This window comes from Bombus vosnesenskii, unplaced genomic scaffold (genome assembly GCF_011952255.1).
Source record: "Bombus vosnesenskii isolate JDL3184/JDL3185 unplaced genomic scaffold, Bvos_JDL3184-5_v1.1 scf7180000013262, whole genome shotgun sequence".
Lineage (NCBI taxonomy): Eukaryota > Metazoa > Arthropoda > Insecta > Hymenoptera > Apidae > Bombus > Bombus vosnesenskii.
This window is the reverse complement of record NW_022882922.1, coordinates 5161005-5172980: the sequence shown is the minus strand read 5'-3', so window position 1 is coordinate 5172980 and position 11976 is coordinate 5161005. Positions and strand designations below refer to the sequence as shown.

The 11976-nt window shown below is 35.7% G+C and overlaps 3 protein-coding genes across 4 annotated transcripts; 2 read left to right on the top strand and 1 right to left on the bottom strand.

Annotated features, from left to right (window-relative positions):
• The first annotated feature begins 1809 nt into the window (after positions 1–1809).
• Positions 1810–3091, top strand: LOC117243417 (deoxynucleotidyltransferase terminal-interacting protein 2). Of its 2 annotated transcripts, none has more exons than XM_033510898.1 (3): positions 1810–1918; positions 2174–2288; positions 2378–3091. In XM_033510898.1, the coding sequence occupies exons 2-3, from the start codon at positions 2192–2194 to the stop codon at positions 3073–3075; spliced, it is 795 nt and encodes a 264-aa protein (XP_033366789.1). In that variant the 5' UTR covers positions 1810–1918; positions 2174–2191; the 3' UTR covers positions 3076–3091. The 2 variants fall into 2 exon arrangements, with proteins under 2 accessions (XP_033366789.1, XP_033366780.1); XM_033510889.1 differs by having other exon boundaries at positions 1915–2038.
• A 76-nt stretch (positions 3092–3167) lies between these two features.
• LOC117243426 (estradiol 17-beta-dehydrogenase 8) lies at positions 3168–4400 on the bottom strand. The gene is made up of 4 exons (XM_033510913.1): positions 4155–4400; positions 3936–4052; positions 3486–3861; positions 3168–3400 (listed from the first exon to the last, which is right to left on the bottom strand). Exons 1-4 carry the CDS (start codon positions 4183–4185, stop codon positions 3184–3186), a joined length of 741 nt encoding a protein of 246 aa, XP_033366804.1. The 5' UTR covers positions 4186–4400; the 3' UTR covers positions 3168–3183.
• A 648-nt stretch (positions 4401–5048) lies between these two features.
• On the top strand, positions 5049–11178 carry LOC117243363 (raf homolog serine/threonine-protein kinase Raf). Its single transcript, XM_033510792.1, has one exon. The coding sequence runs from the start codon at positions 5601–5603 to the stop codon at positions 7944–7946; it is 2346 nt and encodes a 781-aa protein (XP_033366683.1). The 5' UTR covers positions 5049–5600; the 3' UTR covers positions 7947–11178.
• The last annotated feature ends 798 nt before the right edge of the window (positions 11179–11976 follow it).

Below are 11976 nucleotides of genomic sequence, written 5' to 3'. Positions count from 1 at the left end.
AAGCCATTAATATGAACGTCGATGAATTATATTCGCGGCACGTGCCAATAAAACGTGAATCGCGTGAAAAATAGGCACAATGCAGTTACGAAGTGTAGTTGCTTGTTTTATAAATGCACTTGCACTTTTACGTTGTTGCGATACTTTGCGTATCTTTGTTGCTCTTTGGTAAAGTCTTCGTAGAATATTAATCAAACTCTGACCATGACAATGTCGATTTGGTTTCTACGATGACAGAAAATCACCAATTCAAAGTTTCATTCCTGAAAGTTTAGTCTATAAATAACACGGTAAAGAGAAATAAAAGATCATATAATTACGGATTTTATAATATCGCAAGTGTTGCATTGTGGTAAAGTGAAACTGGTCGAAGCAAATCGAATTTCGTCTCATCCATTTCTTACGAGAAAGGAACAAGTTTCTGTCGACTATTTTCGACGATTTTCGACGATCTTCGAATATTGAAAGAAAAATTTAGATTCGTCGCTTCGTCGAAGGTTCAAAGTTGGCCTTCCAGTGATTGACCTTCCTTTTTAAACGGATTTCTCTTCAGCGGTCATCGTACTTTCGTTATTACAGAATCTGTAGCTTCGAACGAAATATACCTATACGTCCTTATAGGCAATTAATATAGCTATTTAAACTATGCTGCATTTAATATATCGTTTATGTTTCGTGATTAATGTGATAAGCACCATGTACTAAAGTAAAATATTTTTCAGCTAAAATATCAAAAAATTAACGCAACACAATTCTGCGATACTATATTTGGCGAAGCCGATGAAGTTGTAGCTGTAATAATACGCTATCTATTCAGGAAGTAGTCATGGCCATCTTTCTAGATTTTGAGATATATACATTAAGCGTAGCGTTGTATTTTGGCCTTTACTTCAAATTGAGAATGGTATGTTGTGCCTTGTCGAGCCGCTGCTTAGCTAGAATTACTTTTACAATCATTATTTAGGAGCGGACGTCTTTGAGGCGGTCATACCTGTTGCAACTCCCGCATGAGATAAAGATCAGAGACGTCACCAGCAACGTTAGCCTCCTAATCTCTCCTATTTTTTCCTGTTCCAGGTAATCCCACAAAAACTCTTCCGTAGATTCATTAATCAGCCTTCCACACGATAGGGACGAGAAGAATCGTATCGTAGTATATCGTTTTATTTCATGATCGTGAATAGCGTATCTAATATTAATAAAGAATTGAATTATTTGTAGTGGTAATTAGTAATTAGATGCCAAATTAAGATTAGAGTTATTTCTTAGCCTTTTTTTTCTATTATCTTAATAAGTGGATTCGAATTCGGAGTAAGGGCACCGTAGAAAGAGAAAGCTGATAAAAAGTGGAAGAATATAAGTTGGTATAGTGAACAAGCGAAGAATAATATTACCTGCAAAACATTATTAATGTTTTTTACGCATAAATAATAGTAGCTAAAATCGTATCGCCAAATTTTGTCTTCGTCAAAGCGAGGGAAGAAGTGAAAGGGGTAGAAAGGAATAAAAAGTGGGAAAGAAATAAATACTTACTTGGGATTAACAAATCCAAGAGGGGAAAAGTAAAGAGGAAGTGGAAAGGAAAGTATGTACTTAAACACTTAAAAGAGGCGACACCTAACGGTATATTCAGAAATGAAGTGACTGTGCCCGTTCGGTAACTCAGTTAGTATGTATATATATATATATATATCTTTAATACAATCAACAAGGAAAACAGATATTTACGAATCTCTCTAGGATAATAATTTTTGTCAAGTTTATATAACTTTCAAGTGTATTACATATTTTCTATATTACGAAAATTATCGACCTAGAGTGTGATAATATGTAATACCAGAGAGAAAATGAGAGTGCTCACACTTATGGTTCTAATTGTTTTCGGGTTAGTGCTGCACCACGCGGCCAAGTGCTGAAGGTAACGCATTTAGCATGAATGTCTGTTATTAATTATTTCGTTTCCGAGTTTGTGGTTGTTTCAATGTTTAAAAAGATTATATTGTTACTTATATAACAAATCTTTTTAAGTCTGTTTAAGATATTTTTTATATTTAAAGTTGTTTAAAGAAGTCATTTCTACGGTTTGAAGTAAACCGCAGAACGCGTCAGGCACACGTGACTCACGTAATATATATTGAGAAAGCAAACAGTTAATTTTCTAATTCACTTTTAGAAACAAATAATTTTAATAATGGATATAATAATTGATACCGAAGGCCAAGCAGATTTAGTGACAAAAGATCGTTTAGTAGACAGCGATGAGGACGACTTAGACTTTGAAAATAACGGTAATTAAATCTATACTGTATCATATTATTTTTAGAGATTAAGAATTTATGACAATAATAATATGCTTTTACGTACATTGATTTATCAGGTACAGAATCGGTCAAATTTTTTGACATAGAGGAAGATTTAATCCAAGATGAGATTCCAATACAGAAAGTGGTTCGCAACCCAACTAAGGATATCGATCTGGAGGAGTTTGAAAAAGATATGGGTTGGTCAAACAAAACAGTATCCACAAAAAGATGGGTTCATAGAGCAACTCCTGCTCCAGATGTAACCCAACTGACAAAAGAATTGACGTCGATAGATCAGATACTTAAAAAAAGTGTCATAACACCTGGTTTTGAACAGCTACATGCTGTACCTCCTTATATGCTAAGTGATAGATCATTAAAAGCTAGAAGACGCAAAGAGCGTGCTAAAACTAAAGGCGAAAATTGGTTTAATATGCCTGCTCCTGAATTGACACCAGAAGTCAGACATGATCTTCAAGTTATAAGAATGAGATCAGCGTTGGATCCGAAACATTTCTATAAAAAGAATGATCTTAAAACAATACCAAGGTACTTTCAAATTGGTAAAGTTATGGATTCGCATTTGGATTACTACTCCGGTCGTGTTACTAAGAAAGAACGTAAGAAGACAATTGTTGATGAACTTATGGCTGATGCTGAATTCTCTAAGTTCAATAAACGTAAATATAAAGAAATCATTGATGAGAAGAGAAAATTGCATTATAAAGCTCATAGACATGCAAAGAAACTTAAAGGGAAGAAGAAAAAATAAATACTAATTGAAAATATTTATTTTAACCTAACGTTTGTAAAATTTGCAATTATCAAATGAGTTATAAAAATTACAAAAATCTGTATATTTAAAGAAGTTTATATAAATTTAATGCATCCCTCCTGTAACTTCGATAGAAGTACCATTAACATAGGAACTTTTGGAAGATGTTAAAAATGCAATTACTTCTGCCACTTCTTCTGGTTTCCCCATTCTATGAAGAGGTATTTTTTTTATAAATAACTGCTTTACATTATCAGGTACAGTTTTTGTCATAGGGGTTTCTATAAAACCTGGCAACACTGTATTAACACGAATTCCAAATCTATAATAAAAATATATGCCTGATAATATTATAAAATCATTGAACAAAATACTGTACATATACTATAAGTACTTCTTATACGTACTGTCCAAATTCTAAAGAAGCAGTTTGCGTAAGAGCTATTACTCCAGCTTTTGATGCTGCATAATTAGCTTGACCCATGTTTCCAATTTTTCCAATGATAGAGCTTACGTTAACGATCGAACCATTTGTACTCACGTTAGCATTAATCATTTCTTTTACTGCTGTTTGAATTATGTAAAATGTTCCTTTTAAATTCACATCAAGTACTTTAGCAAAATCCTCACTTGTGAGTTTTAAAATGAACTGATCGCGTGTGATTCCTGCAGAATTAACTATAATAGTGGGTGCAGTTGAATATTTACTTATTGCATTTTTAAACGCTTCTTGAATACTTTGTTCGTTTGACACTTCAACATTTAATGCCAAATGATTGGAATCTAAAAATTGCGTAGAACTTTAATAATTTTGTCTTAAATAGATAATTGGAAAAAATAATGTTTAACATTCAAACCATTTAAAGAAGTAATGGTATCCTCAGCGCTTTTTAAGTTCCGATCTGTAGCAATAACCTTAGCTCCTTGTCTCGCCAAAATACGGCATACTTCTCTACCTATACCGCTACCAGCACCTGTAATTGAAGTAAATTCTATTTTCATATACACTATAAGCTTTCTCTAATTTTTTTCTTCTTTCTCTGTATCTTTTCTTTTTTTTTTTTTTTAATGCACACCTGTTACAAAGGCCACTTTGCCAGCTACCATTTTCGTTTTTTCATTAGAAAACAACTAGTACAAAGTCGAACAGATTAACTACAAATATAGATTATAAAAGACCAATGACTTGATCAATATAAGTAACCTTGTAGCGTAAATGAATAAGTAGAAGATACTGAAAGCAAAATTGATTTTGCTGATTCGCAAGTCATTCTGATATATTTTGAATACTTTTTCAACTATTTGCTATTAGTAGATATGCGCACAGTAAGTATGTACGCAAGCATTGAACCAATTAGGATGGACCTCTGTTACCTAGGTAACCGTACCATATGCTGCTGACGTCAACGCAAGTCTGCAGTGACGTCAGAAACGCAACGCGAGTAGCTATGTTTACAGAAAAATTGAACTTGAATTATAGACCTGTTCCAAATGGTTGTTTCTCAGAGAGAGTGTAAGGCGATCTATGGGTATTTTGCTTTAAATAGTGAAAAACAAAATAGATCTATCGTAATGCGATGGTCAGATAAAATCATACTGATAAAGCTGTCAAATATTGTAATAAAAATTATTTAAATTCGCAAAGGAAATCATACAAATATGTATCACTATTATTTAAGCTGAAAACAATGCGGTGTAACATGTCGATCTTAAAATAATTAACAAAATTCTATTTTATCGCAAAGTTCTATTCCGATATTTCAATAATAAATTTTTTTGCTGAAACGTCTAAGATTAAACAAATTTCTATACTATTTGAACTACGAAATAGTATGACATAAAACTGTTGAAGATCTAAAGGAGAAAAAGAAGAAAGTAATATTTATTGCGAAAACATTGAAAACGGATTGTGCAAGTAAACAGGTAGAATTTAAATAGAGGAAGAGGAAGAAAATGAGTGGGAGGGGGCGGAAGGTTGTACGTAAAGAGACTGGCAGCACCGGCGCTTCAAGAAACATAGCCCCGCGCCTCTGCTCACGGTCCTGTAACGCTTGTGCCAGTTTTCTTTCGCAAGGGCTCCAGAGAAGAAGCAGAAGGGGGATTGCGCAGGAGGTCGAAACGAAAGAATTTTGTACCCGATTTCGGGGTTCGGACCGCATTTTGTGCGGAACACGGAAAACTGTTGCGCGACGTAATAGTAGAAATTCAATGGCCGAAAAGTCAGGAAAGACAGCGTGGTTTGGAGACGCGCATCGGAAAGTAGGTTCGATTTGGCGGACATAAGAAGAAAGAAGGAGGTAGGAGAGAGGTATATAGAGGAAAGAAGAAGAAAAAGAAAAAGAGAGGTGCGTGAGAGGACGCGTCGTCGTGTGTCGTCGTGCGGTGAGAGGTGAGGCGACGGCGGCGTGGTGAAAGCTTGAACTAGAGAAAAATTCGGCGGTAACCGGTAGCAAAGTAAAGCTACCAAGGTGTTCCGAAGTGCAGCAGCAGCGGCTCAGGATGCTGCCCGACGGAGCAAGAAGATGGCCGTGATCGGCGAGCAGAGGTATTACACGGCGGTCCGTGCGAACGCGTACACGGAGTTTTCGTGTCGTAGGTGCGAGGCGATACGTTCAGCGACAACAGCTACGTCGCCGTCCTCCTCGTCCTCGTCGTCCTCGATTGTATCTTCCCGTCATCGCCGACAGAGGAAAAAGCTACACTCTGTACAGTTAGCTATGTCCTCTTCACGAGGTAGCGGCCCGGAATCGGGAGAACTGAGCGATTCTGAGGACGGTTATTTGGATACAGATCCGTTGAGGTATGAGTTGAGAAATATACAAAATGTGATACACGTCACTCGACAAAACATTGACGCTCTAAACAATCGGTTTGCTGGATTCCAACATCCACCATCGATATATTTAAATGAATATCAAGAGTTAACTAGCAAGTTGCATGATTTAGAATCTAAGGAACAGAAGCTCAATGAATTGTTGAACGCTGGTCGAGTATCTGGTAGTGCTTCCACGTCAGAGAGTGAATCTCGTGATGCTAATACATCTGCATCAAGAGGTCAAAGAACTCCAATGAAATCTCTGCTCAGGGCATATCTACCTAATCAACAGCGTACAAGTGTACAGGTTCGTGAAGGACTTTCGTTAAGAGATGCACTTGCCAAAGCGATGAAATTAAGGAATTTGACCACGGAAATGTGCGTTGTATATATTTTGGGTACAGACAACTCGAAATATCTTACTTCTTGGGATACAGACATCTCGTTGCTTGACTGCGACGAAATATCTGTGGAAATTTTGGATAAGTTTCCAATAACTACTTCCATTTCTCATAACTTTGTGCGCAAGACTTTCTTCTCACTAGCATTTTGTGAATGTTGTAGAAAACTCCTTTTTCAAGGCTTTTACTGTAGAACATGCAATTATCGATTTCATCAAAGATGTGCTGGTGGTGTACCTGCTTTGTGTCACCAAGTACGTATGCAGGATGCTTATTACCAAGCATTACTAGCACACAACCTTGAAAGTACCGCTGGGATATTGCAACTTCCTTCAGGATATGGATTAAGTAGAAGCATGTCCCCGTCTCTGGCTCCATCGAGAAGCCAGAGGCATCCTCGTTCTTTGGGACAGCAAGATCGTTCCAGCTCTGCGCCTAATGTTTGTTTCAATATGGTGAAACCAAGCGGAGAATCTGCTAACTTGGACGAATACAGTAGATCTCAGAGTTTAGGTCGTCCCATTGGTATCACGCAAAGTGCAGTATCGCCAGGTAGTAGCCCAACGAAACATAGTCAGTCAACACAGGCTAGTCCTACTAGTACTTTAAGGCCGAAAAGACCAAGAGCAAGATCAGCCGATGAATCGTCCAAAAATCTTTTAGCACCTAGAGAATCTATAGAGGATTGGGAAATTCCAGCTGATGAAATCTTAATTGGAGCTCGCATTGGATCAGGTTCTTTTGGAACAGTATACAAAGCTCATTGGCATGGTCCTGTCGCTGTAAAGACGCTTAATGTCAAAATACCTACTGCTGCTCAGTTACAAGCATTTAAAAATGAAGTTGCAGTTTTACGTAAGACACGGCATGTAAATATCCTTTTGTTCATGGGATGCGTCAGCAAACCACAACTGGCTATCGTTACCCAATGGTGCGAAGGTTCTTCTCTGTATAAACATTTACATGTATTCGAGACAAAGTTTGATTTATTCACACTGATAGAAATTGGAAGACAAACTGCACAGGGCATGGATTATCTACATGCAAAAAATATCATTCACAGAGATTTAAAGAGTAACAATATATTTCTGCACGACGATCTTACTGTAAAAATTGGAGATTTTGGCTTGGCCACAGCAAAAACTAGATGGTCCGGTTCTCAACAATTCCATCAACCAACCGGATCTATCCTCTGGATGGCACCAGAAGTCATAAGAATGCAAGAAGAAAATCCATACAGTTTTCAATCTGACGTTTACGCATTTGGCGTTGTTTTATTTGAATTACTATCCGGTCAATTACCATATTCGCATGTTAATAACAAGGATCAGATATTATTTATGGTTGGACGTGGAAATTTACGTCCGGATTTAAATAAATTGCGTTCAGATACTCCCAAGGCACTGAAGAGACTGACAGAAGATTGCATCAAATTTTCTAGGGAGGATAGACCAATATTTCGTCAAATTTTAGCTAATTTAGAAGGTCTTTCACGAGGATTACCTAAAATAACGAGATCAGCATCTGAACCAAACTTAAATAGGACGCAGCTACAATCAGATGATTTTGTATACACTTGTGCTTCGCCAAAAACTCCAGTGAATTTTCAGTTTGGAGCATTTTCCTTTTATCCTTCCGGTGGGAACATATAAAAGTATTACCAGAAGTAACGAGTCTGATGCAATTTGCATAAAATTAAAAATATTCAAAAAAAAAAAAAATGGAAACGAAATCGTAATAAACTTAGCTATGAACAATCTACGCGATTCTTTACAACTACACTTTGACTGTGTTGCAACTGTTCGCTCGATGTAGAATGTGATTATACAATACTTAATTCAACTAATATAAAAAGGAAAAAAAATATAAGGACACAAAAATTCATCTTATTAATTGACGTATCCGATGTATTTCATGGCAAGAACGCATATGTAGCTTTTACCTTTACATACTTACCAAGTATCTATGAAAAAAGGACATTTATTTAACGAGTTATTGTTCGCGTGCATAAACGCGTATTTGTAAACAAGTGTATACATGTACGAACGAGCGCACGTGTACGCGTGTTGGTGTAGAGGTCTGTACTTTCGTGGAATCCTTATGAAGGATGTAAAAATTAAGTAAGTAATAGAAGTAACGGCATTTAAATCTACGTGGGCCGTCATTTGCTGTGAAGTATTTTTGCAAACGCCGAAGTGATTTTTGTACCTACTTCCTTCATGTATTGTCTTCAACATGCTCACATAAGAATTGTTCCTTTTCATATAACTTATAATTTATAGTTTAATGTTAGTATGTACATAAGTTTCGTTGAAATTATCGGAAATTTGCGCATATTGTTTTTTAAAAAGAGCGAAATGTAGACACTCTAAATACAGATTAACTAGATATCCTGTAGTAATAGATATTTTACAACGATTACCTCTTTTTTTGTAGTAATTGTTTTCTATAATAATAATCATATTTGACTGATTTTTTGTACGCAGTAAATTTTTTTTCTACGAAAAAGATTCTTTTGGTCCAACGATACCAAAAGGTTGTACTGTATTAAAAAAAAAAGAACATGAAAAAAATGACAAATCAAATTGAAAGTCAAATAAAAAGTGATGTGTATACTTGGCCTTTACTTTAAGACTTCATCGATATTATAGACTATAATAAATCATTCTCGCGAGTCATTTGTTTTGGCTTGATTTGGAGCATCGTTACGAATCAAGGCCTAAAGGATCATTTACACTCATCGACGGTAAAAAGAGGAAGTAATATCGTGTTGCAACATAGATTGAACAAGTTATCGACTAACTTCCATTTCTTTTTCCTAACTTTGTAGTCGACTGTTGTTCCTTGCATTTTAATATTTATTCATTTTTACTATTACTCTTTTTCTTTTGTAAGTTCTTTTTCACTGTATTTGAGGCTCATAATGCAGGAAGGGGCGCGAACTTCACTTCGAAGTGATGAATTCGTAAAGTATTTGTTACATAGCATTAAAGACTTTCAGTTTTACGAGGTAATCGAAACTTTTGTTATGACCAAACGTGTTTCAGATAACGGCCCGATCAACAGTAAATAATCATATAGGGGAAACGTATATGCGGATTGCGAGTATACAGAGGTATACAGCGAAAAAGGAAATAATAGAGTGAACTTTTCGACTTGCGTATCGTATAATTTTGGGGGAACGCGCAGTAGCGAAAAAGAGAAATTAGTGAAACTTTATTCGATGGGCGTCTGAAGCACGCTTACGCGATCGATGATAAACCATACCGACTACGTAACATTTTGCATCATTGATTCGCGGGCGTATCCTAAAATTTAACATCGATGCGACACTCGTCAAACCGTGACATGTTTCCGAAACATATAAAAGGCCTAAGAGGAAATCTTCGAAATTTCACTAGTTAAAACAAGTGATATCTTGTTTCTAAAGCACGTGGTATCCCGATTTACTATTTATTTATTTATGTATAATCCAAGTGTGATGAAATGCAATTAAAAAGCAACAAAAAAAAAAAAAAGGAAAAAGAGGAAAAATACTAATAAATAAGTGCTGGATTTTAACATTTTGTCGAGAGTGCATGATTGCGAGGAACAGTGAATATGTGAATCATAGGAAAAGAGAAAACGTGTTCAAGTGTGCAAGAGAGCGACAAAAAGAGAGAATGTATGTAAAAACGACGATGAGGACGGAACGAAAATTACCGATGAACACGTTCACCGGAATAAAGGAACGCACTTGTCATTGTTAATGACGCTTTCTCGTAACAGGGAAATAGCGAACCGCGAAACATAATTAATGATGTTACAAAAATATTATTAAATGAAAAAAAAAAAAAAAGAGATATGTAAAAGAGGAGGATGTCGTGCAAGGTGCGGGGGATAGCTCTTTTTAAATGGCTTTCCGAGATCTTTTATAGTGCAATTTTCTAGATATGATAAAACCTTCGAGTGATACGAATGGATCCTCTACGATGTACAATGGTTAGGCTGTATAATATATAGAAGTAAAAAACCTATTCCTGCATTTTTTACTTGCGTTTTACACTTTAAACCATTTTGTTCTTGTGATACGATATAACTTGAATTAGGTCTTGACGAAGTGTGCTAATATTTAACCAATGATGTAAAATACTCTCTTTTTTTCTTTAATTTTAGTTTTTACACTTTAATTTATTGCGAAGACTAGTAAGATAGTATGAATAAAAAGTGTTTATTTAGATATGTGTAATGTGTAACACACGTGAACAGATGATGAATACAAAGACAAGAGAAAGCAAACAGTAGAATTTGCGACCCTCGCGCTCTGCGTCCTCCTTAATCAATCTTCCTGTATGTCACTATCAAATTTTAGAATATTATTTTCTCGGAAGACATTCCTCTGTATATTGCTTTAATGTATATCGTACATGTAGAAGGGTTTGTATGCGGTTGCAGATTATCGAATGTGTTTTTGTGTCGACCTGAACACCGAGAAACATATTACGTTATGTAGATTTTAAAATTAACGGGAGTTGGCTCTTCGAAGCGTAGAATCAAATCGGAAGTGACGAAAGCGATAAGCGAAACTGGCTTAAAAACGTTCAAAATGAACGATCTAATTTAAATTATCTAGCGTTTGCAAAGAACGGAACGAAAAAGAACGTTAAAGAAAAGAAATGAAACAGCTCTTGATCTCTACGAATCTTCTTAGAGTTAACTTTAACACGTCAATGAAATTTCTGATTTTGATTGATCCAAAAGATCGACGAGGTTAGTTTTGAACAAAGTGGAACTTCTCCACATTCAGAAATATGTCTTGTATATCGGCATTGTTAACTGTGTTATGCATAAGTGAATTATCGAACATTTTGCCCTCTTCGAATTCTACTACGAATCTCAATCGGGTTTGACACGAAAAAACGATCGGATGGCAGATTTTTCGTTTGATTGACAGACGTCGCATGGCACGTATTGTAATAGGATTTCGGCTTCGTTTTCGTCATATTATGCTGAAGCTGCTATCGAGTGAAATGTATGTCTTGTAACGAGATAGCGTGGCTGAGATTCGAGATACTTAATGCGATCGATCGTGACGATCGATTGATCATTGTATTCAACCGAAGAAGCTGGCAAAAAAATGAAAAAAAAAAAAAAAAGAAAAGAAGCAAAAATAAAAAGTTGATTCTTCATGTAATAAGTTTCGTTCTTCTTCTAACGGAGTTTCGATATATTTTATCGACTAGCCTAGTATATTGACGTTGAAAGTAATATGCTATTGATAAAACTTGTACGTGTTTGTGGATACAAAAAACCATTTGCAATCTTTATCATTGCTTCTTGGATGGGACTCGGGAAGCGACGCAATAACGACACTTCAACGTATCAGTACTGTCTCATGTATCCTTAATCAGAATATATTGAATACAACGTTTACGAGTGATAATTTTGTACGATCGAGCATTTCAATTAATGTACAATTCACTTTAATTTGTATTACACGAGTTATATCGGGAGTCGATCGGACGTGTTATTTGTTTCGTTTAGAATCATATGCTTCTTGATATGGTGAGTAGATGTACTCACTGATCCGTGTTAACGATATTACCTCGATAAACAATTGAGATTACTAAAAATTTGATCGGATAATTGTTGTCTTCGAAATTAGATGTAGTATCAGTGAGCATTATATAAATAAAAGATAAA